Source organism: Hemicordylus capensis, chromosome 1 (genome assembly GCF_027244095.1).
Source record: "Hemicordylus capensis ecotype Gifberg chromosome 1, rHemCap1.1.pri, whole genome shotgun sequence".
Lineage (NCBI taxonomy): Eukaryota > Metazoa > Chordata > Lepidosauria > Squamata > Cordylidae > Hemicordylus > Hemicordylus capensis.
Genome location: NC_069657.1, coordinates 375,984,739 through 375,998,807, shown reverse-complemented (window position 1 = coordinate 375,998,807; position 14,069 = coordinate 375,984,739). Strand labels below are relative to the sequence as shown.

General features: G+C 44.2%; 1 protein-coding gene across 8 annotated transcripts in view; it reads left to right on the top strand.

Annotated features, from left to right (window-relative positions):
- Positions 1-5,840, top strand: part of WDR27 (WD repeat domain 27) — a 169,097-nt gene extending 163,257 nt beyond the window's left edge. For 7 of the 8 annotated variants that reach the window (XM_053297383.1, XM_053297418.1, XM_053297441.1 and 4 more), the window contains one exon: positions 5,349-5,840. In XM_053297383.1, coding sequence (XP_053153358.1) covers positions 5,349-5,396 — 48 coding nt within the window. In that variant the 3' untranslated portion in view covers positions 5,397-5,840. The remainder of the gene's footprint in view (positions 1-5,348) is intronic. The other variant, XR_008316483.1, reaches the window with a different exon arrangement.
- Positions 5,841-14,069: the final 8,229 nt, after the last annotated feature.

Sequence of the window (14,069 nt, the reverse complement as noted above, 5' to 3'; positions counted from 1 at the left end):
TTGAGACAGAAATACCCAAATATCTTTGGGAGCTCCATGCAATTCCAAAGCTCTTGCTAAAAGCCATGGTATAAATTGTGTGGAGGAGTTTTTTGAGAAGCTGGTTAGGAAAGTTCTGAAATTACACAGGTTTTTCTTTCCAAAGGTTTAGAAAGAATCTCTTGACTTGTTCAGGGGTCTTTTGAAGAGCTATTTTGTTTTTCTTCTGATTTTTATGAGTTATAGTGGTGTCTAACTTTTTTTGCTCAAGTTGAGCAGTCTAATGTAATTTAGGCCACAATGTAATTTGGTGGGACATGATGTCTAAGCCAGTGGTTCACAACTTTTGCCATTGCAGGGACAGGTCATCCACATGGGACTACAGGAGACAAAAGGTGGGTGGTGGGGAATATCCCTGTCAATTTATTGACATCCCCAGAAATCTTAGTTGCTTCTCTCTTTCTTGTAACCATGATCCATGGTTTTGCACTTTCTTAAATGCCGTGATGATAAATCTCATCAATTCTGAACAGTAGGCTGATTTGTTTGGGCTACGGCTCACTCCACTTCAGTTAAATGAACATTTGAAGCTGTTCCATAGTACCAAGGCAGTTTTATTTTATTTTATTTTATTTATTTTACATTTTATATCCTGCTCTTCCTCCAAGGAGCCCAGAGCGGTGTACTACATACTTAGGTTTCTCCTCACAACAACCCTGTGAAGTAGGTTAGGTTGAGAGAACTGACTGGCCCAGAGTCACCCAGCTAGTATCATGGCTTAAAGGGGATTTGAACTCGGGTCTCCCCGGTCCTAGTCCAGCACTCTAACCACTACACCACGCTGGCTCATTGCTCTGTCTTGCTATCTCAAATGACCTGTGGTCACTGTTCCATGGGGAGGGAGTGTTTTTATTGAAAGATTGCTTGAATCCACAAATGGGTTGTGCTGCTGTGCTAGTGCCACAAGGACAGGTTCACACCCACTGCAAAATTCTCAAATAACTGCCAAAAAATTAAGTGTCGTTGTTCATCATTCTCTTCACTCTTTCAACTTGTTTATGTGGGGCTTCAGGGGCAAAACAGTGGGTTGTGTGGCAGTGCCCCAAGGGTGGTTCACCCAGATTCTAAACAGGGCAAAGGACTGATTTCTTAGGAACTGTTGAGGTTTACGCGTCTTTAAGATTTTTTTCCCCCCTTAGGGAATAATGGAGGTTTCAGCAGCCCCATAACTCCAACTGGGAGGCACTGGGATGGCCCGAAGTGAGTGGTGGTGTAGTGCACAGAGGGTGCCAACCACCCCCCTGGATTGCTAACCAATTGGGGTACTGGCCTTGTTGTTTCTGAGGTGTTGAGTTTAGATTCTCTGGTAGCAAATGAGATTTATAATGAAAAACCATGAATCCACTCTCATACGCTACTAGAGAATCTACTCTCAGAACACCTCTAGAACAACAAAACCCTGTACTTCATGGGTTGGCAACCCATGTGGGTGTTTGGCACCCTATGTGCACTACACTGCCACTTGCTCTGGGCCACCCCAGTGCTCCTCAAGTGTAGTTATGGGACTGCAGAAACCTCCATTATACCCTATGAGGAAAATTCGAAAGCCGCGTAACTTGAGTAATTTTTTTAAAAAATCAGCCCTTTGCCAAATTCCTCTGAAAAAATTGTGGTAGCTTCCTTGTACCAACTGGACTACCACCAACCACACTCCACCCCCACCCCCCACCCCGTGTGAAGCTATACCTTTCCTGAAACCTCCATCATACCCTATGGGGAAAATCTGAAAGATGTGCAAACTTCAAAAATTCACCAAAAATCAGACGTTTGCCCAATTCCTTTGGAATTTTTGTCTTAGCTTCCACTCATTGGGCACTATAATCCCCACCCATTATTTTGACCATGTGACCCATTTTTAAATCTGAATTAATTCGGATTCAGATTCGGATTAATTCGGATACAAGGGTGATTCGGAAGGCTTAATTTTGGACAAAATAGAAAATGGGGTTGATTCGGACTTGGTACAAATCGAAACAGAAAAAATACAAAACGCACAACCCTATTCTGGAGTAACTTTTTTTGAAATAGCAGTTGATTCATCAGTACATTATGTGAAAAGTGATTTAAAATAACATTATTTGCCAGTGCATTGCTATGGCTTCTGATGTTGGAGTTGACATGTTCCTTCCTTAGTATGCAAGCAGCAATCTACAAATTAGACCACAAGCTAGCAAACAGTTCCAGTAGAATAGAACATTCTGTGGCCCTGTTTGGACATAATGCCAAACCAGAGGTAATTGTGCCAGATCTTTGAGTTTGTGATTGTCCGAAAGCATGTCAATGGTTTTGTCACCCAAGCATGACTCCCAAACCTGAATCTGAACCCTCCATTTGTAGTGAGTTTTGTTGCTGAAACCTGGGGTTAGAAGGCAGCATTGTGTCATCTGAAGTTTGCTGCTGCTATAATCTGGGTTTCGTGCACAAGCTCCGTCCACCACCATAGAGAGATCGGCTCAGAGCAGTCCAGAAATGTGTCAGTTCTAGAATGGCCGCATTTCTCGCTGGCTGCTTCATAGAGCGGACGCTCTGCCCTCTAGCATCTCCTTGCTCCTCCTGCCGTTTGGCAACAGATGCCGCAACCTGAAGTTCCTGCATTTAAAGGAATAGAATGGTGTTAGAGAAAACACTTTAACTACAAGGAGAATAGACACACATGCAAGGAGCCCTTTCAGTTACCTAATACCCAATCTAGCCCCATTCGTGGGGCTCTCAGGTGGGTTTTTGTATTGTTCTTTACATATATAAACTGCCCCATCCAAAGGCTCTGGGTGGTGTACAAGAAATGTAAAAAGACCTAAATACACACCATTTAAGACACAGTGCTAAAAACAATATAAAAACAATTTAAAAACAATTAAAAACCATTTAAAACTAATTAAAATGTTTTTAAAAACAATTTAAAGACCTTGGAAGGCCAGGCCAAACAAGTAAGTTTTTAGGGCTCGCTTAAAGGCTGACAGCGAGCCTAAACTGCGGATATCTGCCAGGAGTGCATTCCATAGGCCAGGAATAGCTACAGAAAAGGCCCAGTTCCGAGTCGCCACTAGATGTACTGGTGGTAACTGGAGACGGACCTCTCCAGATGACCTCAGTGAGCAATGGGGATCATACTGAAGAAGGCGCTCTCTAAGGTAGCCTTCAGAGCTTTAAAGGTAATAACCAGCACTTTGTATTTCACCCAGAAATATATCGACAGCCAGGGCAACTGTTTTAAGACAAGCATAATATGGTCTTTCCGGGTTACCCCAGAGACCAGTCAGGCAATTGAGGCCTGTTCCTTTTTCCAGCTCTTCTCGCAACCCTCTGACCCCAGAGAGCTCTGAGAACACTCCCTCGAGGATTAGGGTGCTGCTGCTGCATAACAGGTCAGTCAATGCTAAAACATCTCTCATCCACAATTTGATTGTGGATGAGCATGCTGACCTGGTATGTGTGACGGAGACCTGATTGGATGAGCTGGGTGGGGTTGGTCTCTCTCTCAGCTCTGTCCTCCAGGTTTCCAGATCATGCAACAGCCTCACCTCGAGGGTCATGGAGGGGGCATTGCAGTCATCTTTTGGGAGACCCTCCCTGTTTCCAGGTGCCCGGTCAGGCAATCTCAGAATTTTGAGTGTTTGTCCTTGAGGGTGGGCCTCCGAGATAGGCTGGGGATTCTGCTGGTGTACCAACCACCCTGCTGCACTTCAGTCTCCCTTCCTGAGCTGGCGGGGGTGGTCTCGGAGGTGGCCTTGGGTTCACCCAAGCTTATGGTTTGGGGGGATTTCAGTGTCCATGCTGAGGCCCCCCCTAGTGGGTGTGGCTCAGGATTTCATGGCAACCATGGGCCTGTCTCAGTTGGTATCGGGACCTACCCACATGGCAGGACATACTCTGGATATGGTTTTTGCAGACCAGGAAATAAATGATCTGGAGGTGGGGAAATTTGAGACAACTCCCTTGTCATGGACAGATCATCATCTGGTGGGGTTTAGTTTGACTGCTCTGTCTGCCCTCTGCAGGGGTGGTGGGCCAATTAGGATGGTCCGCCCCCGGAGGCTTACTTTGTTTATTGTTTATTTGTTTATTTTGGCCCAAGGCCAGCATAACCGGAGGATTACTGTATGGATCTGCTTGGATTTCAGATGGCCCTCAGGGAGTTTCCAGTGTACAGAACTGGTGACCCTGTTGAGGCCCTAGTTGATCTCTGGAATTGAGAGACAGCCCAGGCTGTTGACACGGTTGCTCCTAAATGCCCTCTCCGGCTTGGTGGAGCCCAATCTGCTCCTTGGTTTTCCTCGGAGCTTAGGGCGATGAAACAACTTGGGCGATGTCTGGAGCGACGCTGGAGGAAGAGTTGTGATGAATCCGACCGAACACGGGCTAGAGCCCATTTTAGGGACTACTCCCTGGCAGTGGGGGTGGCAAAGAAACTTTTTTTTCTGCCTCCATTGCATCTGCCCTGGGTGCAGTCGTCTTAAATAGGCTGACCCCCGATGCTGTTAATCAAGAGTTCCTGAGTCAGCAGCTTTGCCTGTTGTTCTACACATGCAGTTCCTTAACTCTTGCTGTCTCTTGGACCAACGCCTCTCCACAGCTGAGACCAGTTGCACCTCCTACACAAGAGCTGCCTCACCCATTTCTAACTCATTTTCAACTTCCCATGCATCGGACCCACTCTCCTTTGCAACTTCTGGTCCTTTTCCTCCCTCCTCTGCTGTAACCTCTATCCCCTGCTCCAGCTCCTCCTCGGAGTCTTCCAGCATGCCCATGACGGCAAGGTTGCAACTCGAATCACCCCACTGTTTCCCATGGGTCAGTCCTAGGAAAACTAAAGTCGGCTGGGTGCTACCTACTGCCCAACTCACAAAAGAAATGGGCAAGCAGGCGATTTTAATTTTGTACAAAATGTTTCCCCAAAGTCCCCATTGGATTCTATGGGGGTTCTTGGGAAAGGTTCCTTAAAAAAAAAATAGCCCACATACCCATTTCTTTTTGTGGGATGGGTGGTATGTAGCACCCATCATGCCCTACCACCCAACCCACTTTGGTGTTCCTAGGACCTACCCATGGGGAACAGTGGGGTGATCCAATTTCCCCATTGTTACTTATGGCCAAATCATTCAAACAAAGTTGATTTGTTGAAACAACCGGCAATGGCCACTGTTTCGATGAATAGATTTGAGTATTTTGCACTTCAATTCAAAATGAAATTGAATTGCAAAATACAATTCATGCACATCTCTATCAACAATCTAGTTGCACTTGTAATTAAATAGGAGTCCAGGCAAAGAAGGGTATACTAATGACATTATTTCTCTTTTGACTTACAGCTCATCACAGCTACCTTGGATGGCAAAATGCTATTGTTCCTACCCTGAATGATGCTCAGGCTTGACACCTTGGTTCTGCTCCTCTGAGAGTAAAAGCTTCCTGAGATAAAGGAAAAGATTTGCAACTGGGCGAATCACTGTATGTTTCTGTTAAATACAGTCTTCCAAATTATTTCTACCTTCTATAAAGCCATTGAGATTTGCTTCAAAGGCAAGGATTACTGTTGGAAATCTCTCTAGCAGAAGGACATTTGATCCTAGGGTACTGGGTCCTTTCTTCCTCTGTTTTAGCAGAGCATTACAGGATCAATTTGTTTGTGGCATGTTTAATAAATTTAATGTATTTTTTGAGACTTTACTGGTCACCTCTGTAATCTGACTTTGCAAAAAATGAAATATCTGAGCATTCAGAAATTGTCTCACAAGTAAGCTACAGGCTGCCTTTGCAACATTCTTGCCCTAGTCCTCATTAATAAAGTGATATTCTAGTCATTGATTTCCTTGCCTTTTTATTCATCACTAGGGAATGTCTGAGATGCTAAGCATTTTTCCCGGTATTGTGACATGCTAGCTAAATGTTACCATATTTCAGATTATAAATGAATATGGTATCAATAGTTTTTTAAGATTCATGCTAGACAATCCATTTCTCCTTGGCTCCTCAAAAAAGCTTTGAATGACAAAAGCAAATTGGATTTCTGGCCTTCTCCTCCACCTTTAAGACCCAGTAAGAAAAATGTGGTTGAACTGTTTCTCAACAGTCTTTAGGAAAATGTCATTGTGGTACAATCACCTTTTACAGGAATTCTTTCAGATAATTTCAAAATACAACTGATGCTCTTTACAAAAGCTGTGTACATACAATGTATAACCATGCTCAAAACTTTTCCCAAACCCATCCGGGCCATGAGAAAAGCAAGGCCCAAATTCTGACAATAATTGAATTACTAATAAGGAGTTCCCTTCAGCCAAATTTCAGCACTTTCAAACCACATGTATTTCTATGGGAAGGCATTTACTTACTTACTTATTTACTTACTTATTATATTTGTACACCACCCCAAACTTCCATCTGTACACGTTTTACAGCAAAATAAAACAAATTAAAACAGAAATTAAAAACCTTAACACAATTTAAAACCACAAGTCTAGTTAAAAAGCTTGGGTGAATAAGTGTGTCTAAAGACTTTTTAGAAGTTATAAGAGATGGGGAGGTTTTTATTTCAACAGGAAGTACATTCCAGAGTATCAGGGCGACAACAGAGAAGGCCCGTCCCTGTGTAGCTACCAGATGAGCTGGTGGCAACTGCAGATGAACATTTCTAGATGATCTCAGTGGGTGATGGGGCTCACAGTGAAGAGCCCCCTGGGCCTAAGCTATATAGGACTTTATAACCAGCACCTTGTATTTTGCCTGGAAACTTATTGGTAGCCAATGTAGTTCTTTTAATATAGGCTCTTCAAAATGACCCTGAGAACAACCCGGCTGCTGCATTCTGTACCAATTTCAGTTTCCAGACTACATAAGAATCTACACTCAGAACACCTCAGAAACAACAAAACCCAGTACCCCATGGGTTAGCAACCCATGGAGGTGGTTGGCACCCTCGCTCTAGGCCACCCCAGCACCCCCCAAGTGCAGCTATGGGGCTGCTGAAATCTCCATTCTTCCCTGTGGAGAAAAACCTTAAAGCCACTTGTGGGGTGCTGGGGTGGCCCAGAGTGAGTGGTGGTCTAGTGCATAGAGGGTGCCAACCACCCCCATGGGTCACTAACTCATGGGGTACTGGGTTTTGTTATTTCTGAGGTGTTCTGAGTGTAGATTCTTTGGTAGCACATGAGATTTTCAATGACAAACCATGAATCCACTCTCATTTGCTAACCTTAAAGACACATAAACTTCAAAAATCACTTAAAAATCAGCCCTTTGCCCAATTCCTTTCAAATAATTCTGATCGCTTCCTGGGCCCCCTTGGGCACTACCACCTGCTGCAATCTGCTCTAGGCCACCCCTTTGCCCCCAATGTGAAGCTATACATTTGCTGCAATCCTCATTATTCCCTATGAGGAATTCCAAAATACTTTTAAAATTCACCAATAATCGGAGGAGTGTCCGATTGCTTTGGAGTTTTGTGGGCGGTAGCATCTCTGGGTGCCTACCACCCACCCCACTTTTGTGCCCCTAGGTTCTCCACAATAGGGTCTAATGGGCTGGTTCTGGTCCCATTATACCCTATGAGAAAAATAATTAAAAATATTTCAAATATTCATAAAAAATCGTAGGGGTGTCCGATTGCTTCAGGGTTTGGGTGGTTGTTGGCACCCATGAGTGCTCCACAATAAGGAATAATGGGCTGGTTCAAGTCCCATTATACCCTAGGAGAGAAAAATAAAAATGAAATTCAAAAATTCATTAAAAATCATGAGTGTCTGATTGCTTTGGGGTTTGGGTGGTAGGTACTCATGGGTGCCAGATACTACCCCACCCACTTTTGGAGTTTCAAACCAGTTCAAACTGGTTTGAATCGAACCACCTCCAGTTTGGTTCAAATTCGAACCTGCAGCTCGAACCTGATAGCTGGTTTGGTTCAAATTCGAACCATCGAACCACCCCGGTTTGAATTTGAACCAGTTCAAGTTCAAACCGGTTTGCACATCCCTACTGTGATGGAGCCAGCAGCCATGCGGGTGGCTGATCCAGCCGCCCAACTACGAGTGGCTGCTCGGTTGCGGGGGGGGGGAGTGGGCTAAGCCCACTCTCCCCGCATAATGCATTCAGGCGCTTCACACCTGTTGTGTGAAGTGCCTCAATATATTGTAAACCCTAACCCTAACCAGCCCCAAGTGGGATATGATTGTGAGTCCAAACATAACCAGATCCTGGTCCGTCCATGACAATGGGGAAATCACAGGCATCCCCACTCACAGAATACCACCCTGATCGGAGTAAAAGGCCAGATTAAGCATATGTCCAGCAACATGCATCTGTCCCAAGACTGCTTGGGATAGGTCCATATTTGTCATGGCTGCTATGGATCCTGAGTCGTCCCAGACAAATTGGTCTCAAAGTGAACACTGAAGTCCCCAACCACCATAAGCCTGTGAGACTCCAGCACTAAGCCCAAGACCAAGTCCATCAGCTCAGTTAGGGGCTCTTTGGGCAGCAAAGTGATAGATACACCAACAGCAGTCCCAGTCTATCCCTGGTCCCCAACCTTAAGGAGACATATTCAATATGGTCAGACACTTCAGCAGGGATCCTGGTAAGGGAGATATTATTCTTATAGACTACAGCCACTCCACATCCCCATCTATGTCCCCTCACCTGCTCCCCAGCAGAGTACCCTGGAGGAAGAAGCTGGGACCAGACTGGGCCACCAGCCTCACTCAACCAAGTTTCTGTGATATATACCAGATTGGCCCCTTCATCCATAATCAGATCATGGGTGATTTCTGGTTAATTCTGGACTGACTTGGAATTACAAAGAAGCAAGGTGAGACTCTGTGGGTAGTTGGCACTACTCCCCAAGGCCAAAGAGCTGGCAGGACTACCAGAAGAGGAAACATCTGATTTCTCTTCCCCTGTAATGGCCTGCTAACTTGCCAGTGTTACTTCTTGTTCCCCACCACCACCAGGATAAGCAGTTAAAGGGTTAAGCAGTCAAAAAGGCAACTCGCATGCCTCCAAAGAAGCACTCACCTGGGATTGGCTGGATCGCTCATTCTCTGGGGCAGAGATCTGCTAATCCCATGCAACTGTTTTCAACACCCTCCAAAAATACAACTTGTAAAGGATGCATATACTATGCAGTAAGTTCCAATCATCAAGGGGGAAAGCTGCATAATGCCGCTGGCTATATGAACAACACTGTACTGACATTGCTGTGAATCCCTCCATAGTATGAATGCCTCCGGACCTTAAGCATAGCAGGGCAGGAATAAATTGCCATTTGGAAAACCTCCAAGCAAAACACACAAGGTTTCTTCAACTTGTCCTCATTTCTTACACTCTTGTTTGGATATGCTTTCCAGACCCCTGACCATCTTTGTTGCCTTCCTCTAAACCCATCCCAGTTTGTCTGACATTAGCAATAGCAATAGCACTTACATTTATATACCGCTTTATAGCCGGAGCTCTCTAAGCGGTTTACAATGATTTAGCATATTGCCCCCAACATTCTGGGTACTCATTTTACCGACCTCGGAAGGATGGAAGGCTGAGTCAACCTTGAGCCCCTGGTCAGGATCGAACTTGTAACCTTCTGGTTACAGGGCGGCAGTTTTACCACTGCGCCACCAGGGGCTCTTAGGAGTGGCATTAGGAGTGGCATTCGTCTTCTGATTTATAATTCATGTTATCCAACCTACAAATAATAGGAACTTAAAACTTAAAAATAGGAACTTAAAACTTAAAATAATAGGAACTTAAAATAGGAACTTCTACTACTGTTTGCCTTTCCCACCCACACGCACCTTTATCCACAGCAGACAAATTCAGCTTTAATATCAGTGTTCATCCTTCTCAGAATAATTAAAACTATTTTAAGTTGATTCATGAAACCTAACATGCTTATAATTTATATCTATATTTCACAACAACATTTGGGACTAATATTGATTATGCTATCCTCTATATAAAAGTGTCTTGAAATAATAAACATGCAGGCAAGCCTCCATGCAAATATGCAGTTACCTTTTTTCACAAGTAATAAGTGCATTGTCACTTCAAGTATACGTTGATACACTTCAAGTATGCATTGTCACTTCAAATATACGTTCAAGTATGGTAAACCCCAACTTCAAGTATACGTTGATTCCCATCAACGTATACTGAGCTGTCAGTGACTGAGCTGTCAGTATCTGAGCTGTCAGTGACTGACCAGGAGAGAGATCTTGGGGTCGTGGTGGACAGCTCGTTGAAAGTGTTGACACAATGTGCGGCAGCTGTGAAAAAGGCCAATTCCATGCTAGGGATAATTAGGAAGGGGATTGAAAATAAAACTGCTAATATTATAATGCCCTTATACAAAACTATGGTGCAGCCACACCTGGTGTACTGTGTACAATTCTGGTCACCACATCTAAAAAAGGACATTGTAGAACTGGAAAATTTGCAGAAGAGGGCAACCAAGATGATCAGGGGCCTAGAGCACCTTTCTTATGAGGCAAGGCTACAACACCTGGGGCTATTTAGTTTAGAAAAAAGACGACTGCGGGGAGACATGATAGAGGTCTATAAAATCATGCATGGAGTGGAGAAAGTGGATAGAGAGAAATTCTTCTCCCTCTCACGTAACACTGGACCAGGGGTCATCCCATGAAATTGATTGAAGGAAATTTAGGTCCAGAAAACAGAAGTATTTTTTCACACAACACATAATCAATTTGTGGAATTCTCTGCCACGAGATGTGGTGACATCCAACAACCTGGATGGCTTTAAGAGGGGTTTGGATAACTTCATGGTGGAGAGGCCTATCAATGGCTACTAGTTGGGGGGCTATAGGCCACCTCCAGCCTCAAAGGCAGGATGCCTCTGAGTACCAGCTGCAGGAGAGTAGCAGCAGGCAAGAGGCCATGCCCTCAACTCCTGCCTGTAGGCTTCCAGTGGCATCTGGTGGGCCACTGTGTGAAACAGGATGGTGGACTAGATCGGCCATGGTCCTGATCCAGCAGGGCTGTTCTTAGGTTCTTATTGTCCAGTCTTGTATAAGCACTTGATTATACAAATGAAACTAAAGGAAAAGTAGCCACTGCCAGCCATCATGAGTCAGCTGAATATGTCACACAACTGGTAATTAACTGACATCAGTTTATTTTTCTGGCTCATGGGAATGCTTGTTTCCTAAATATGGCAGACTTGCAGTAATCACTGTGGTTCTATAATGAAATGCTTTCAGAAGAAAACTTGAGATGATTTGAATGTTGCACTAATAAATTATTTGTTTCATGTTTCCATTCTTCTCTAGATGTATGCAAGTGCCACTGATGGTATGGCTCTAGATGCATGATTTTCATACATTTTACAAAGGGCTTCCATCACTGGAATTTTGTTTTCCAAGTTCCCTATCTTAGTTCTAATCCTGATTGAAAAACCTTTACCCTGTGCTGTTGCTTTAGGACCAGACTAGATGCAACTACTCTACTACTTATCTCAAGGAGTGTCTACCCCAATTACATATAAAATTGGGAAGAAGGGGTCCAGTTTTAAGATAAACTGGGAGAGTTTGCCCATCATCAGTAATAAGCATCTTGGTTACCATTTCCATTTTTAAAGTGTGCTGAGGTCCTAAGTGTGTTCTTGCATCATGCTTTTAAAAACAATGGAAGTAGCAGAAGGAAAATAGTGTAGACTAAAAGAATGGAATGCTTAATCCCTGTGTGTAGCAATGTAGGAAGGGTAAATTGTTTCAAGTTGTTTCAAAGACACTTAATAACAATAACAAAGAATTGTGGGAGAATTTCCCATGTTTCAATTTTGAAATAGTAGAAACTCTCTATGGCCTAAAAATTTTTATGATTTCAATTCTAATTAATTTTTCTTCTTCCCCAACCAGCCTTTTACAAGCAATTTACAAGATGACGCTACCAGTATTCATTTTCCCTACAAGGAAAATGAATACTGGTAGCATCATCTTGTAAATTCCCCAAGGTGATTTTTGTTGTTGTTCTTGAGAAAGGGGAATTAGGTAACAACCAATGAAAGACTGGCATTTGTACTTTTCAAGTATTAAAACTGAATGCTTGAGAGCAAATAACCTGTGGCGGGGGCGGTGGCAAGCAAAAGGTTGATTGTGCATCCTTAGGACAGGTTCAGACAACATGGAAAATGTCAAACCTGAGTTTGGCAGTGAGACTGACTTCCAGGGGTGTGGGGGGATAAGCTTACATTGGTCGTGTCATCCGAACCTGGAAATATCAGCTTATTGCACCTGGCTTACAGTCTGAATGCCGACATTTGTAATCAAGATCTGAAGTCGGCTGCAGATGTCAGCTTCTGGACTGTAACTCAGGCGGAATAAGCTGACACTAGTCGTGTCATTGGAACCTGTCAATGTTGGCTTATCATCTCCCCCCACCAGAAGTCCATCTCACTGCCCAAAGTTAAGCATTTTCCAGGTCATCTGCACCCACCCACCAATTTATAATCAAATAAGCCTTGTATACTTCAGAAACCTAATTTAAAGGCCAGAATTCCCATAGTATTTAATTACATTTTAGCCCTGCCATGATAAAAGTTTTGAGATATCCCCAAAATGTTCTCCAAGAGTAGCAAGAGACCATTGCCATACATTTTGTGTGCAGACAAGAAACAGTGGCAATGAAAATGCAAGGAGGTAAGGTGTAACCATTGGCATGCTGGATTTAGATCAGAAAGGGCGGGGTTCAGATCCCTACTCAAACATCAAACTCATTGGGCAATCCTGGACCAATCACCACCCTTCAGCCTAACCTACCTTACAGGACTGATGTGGGGATAAACTCAGGCAAGGAGAAAATATGTGCACTGTCCTAAGTTCCTCAGAGGAAGGGCAGGATATACACAGATAATATTTCACATGCACAAATCCTCTAGCCATGATACTCAGCATGTGTTTTGATGATCTTTTTGAGCTCAGAAGGGAATCGTGGGAAGGATGTCACATAAGGGTTAAGTCAAGTCTGTAGAATTAGCCAGTATAATTGGCTAGTGCCCATATACACTAGAGCCCAATTTCAAATCGATGCTTGCTATAGGCCCACTATTTAAGTGAACGAATTTCCCATAGGGGTATGATTTTCAAGCTGACTGTGAAATGTCACATAGAAAAGGAAGGAAGTAGAGTGAGTGTAAAGTACAGAGTATAGCTTTGGTAGGGGTGGGGACCGTTATAGTTGGGACCATGTTGTGGCGGGGGGGAGGGGAGTGAAGGTTAAATCACTCGTCTCCCATGCCATGGTCACAATCAGGAAATTCTTGTCATGGTGGCTGCTATTTAAGAACAAAAATATTAAAAATGAAAGGGCAAACAATATGATTAATATAGCAGGGCTGTTCACAAAATCATAATTAGTGTAGGAAAAGCCTCCTACCCTAATTCGAGAGCTGTGCGCAATCCCATTTGCCAACCATCCATCAGTTAAAACAAAGGTTGGAGGCCCGCCAGTGCTTGTGTGTTAAGCACCAGCTTTTTCTTCTATCTCATGCAGCAGCTGAGTACAGCTGCTGGGTAGGAGGGAGCCCTCTGATACCGGCTCACTTACTGTGCACTGCCTCACCGATCCAGGAGTGGAGCGCGCATACTGGTTCTGTTTGATTCCAAAGCCCATTCACACTTGTGGCAGAATTCTCTGCCACAAGATGTGGTGACAGCCAACAACCTGGATGGCTTTAAGAGGGGTTTGAATAACTTCATGGAGGAGAGATCTATCAACAGCTACTAGTCAGAGGGCTATGGGCCACCTCCAGCCCCAGAGGCAGGATGCCTCTGAATGCCCAGGAGAGAGGGCATGCCTTCAACCCCTGCCTGTAGGCTCCCAGTGGCATCTGGTGGGTCAGGATGCTGGACTGGATGGGCCCTGAGCCTGATCCAGCAGGGCTGTTCTTATGTTCACTGCTGGTGAGTACAGGGGGCTCTGTGGCGACTAAGACTTGTGCCAATGCTGCTGCAATGATTTCCCCATCATTTCTAATGGGGAAGTGTTGCAGCAGCACTGATCCAATTCTTAGTAGCCATGGAACC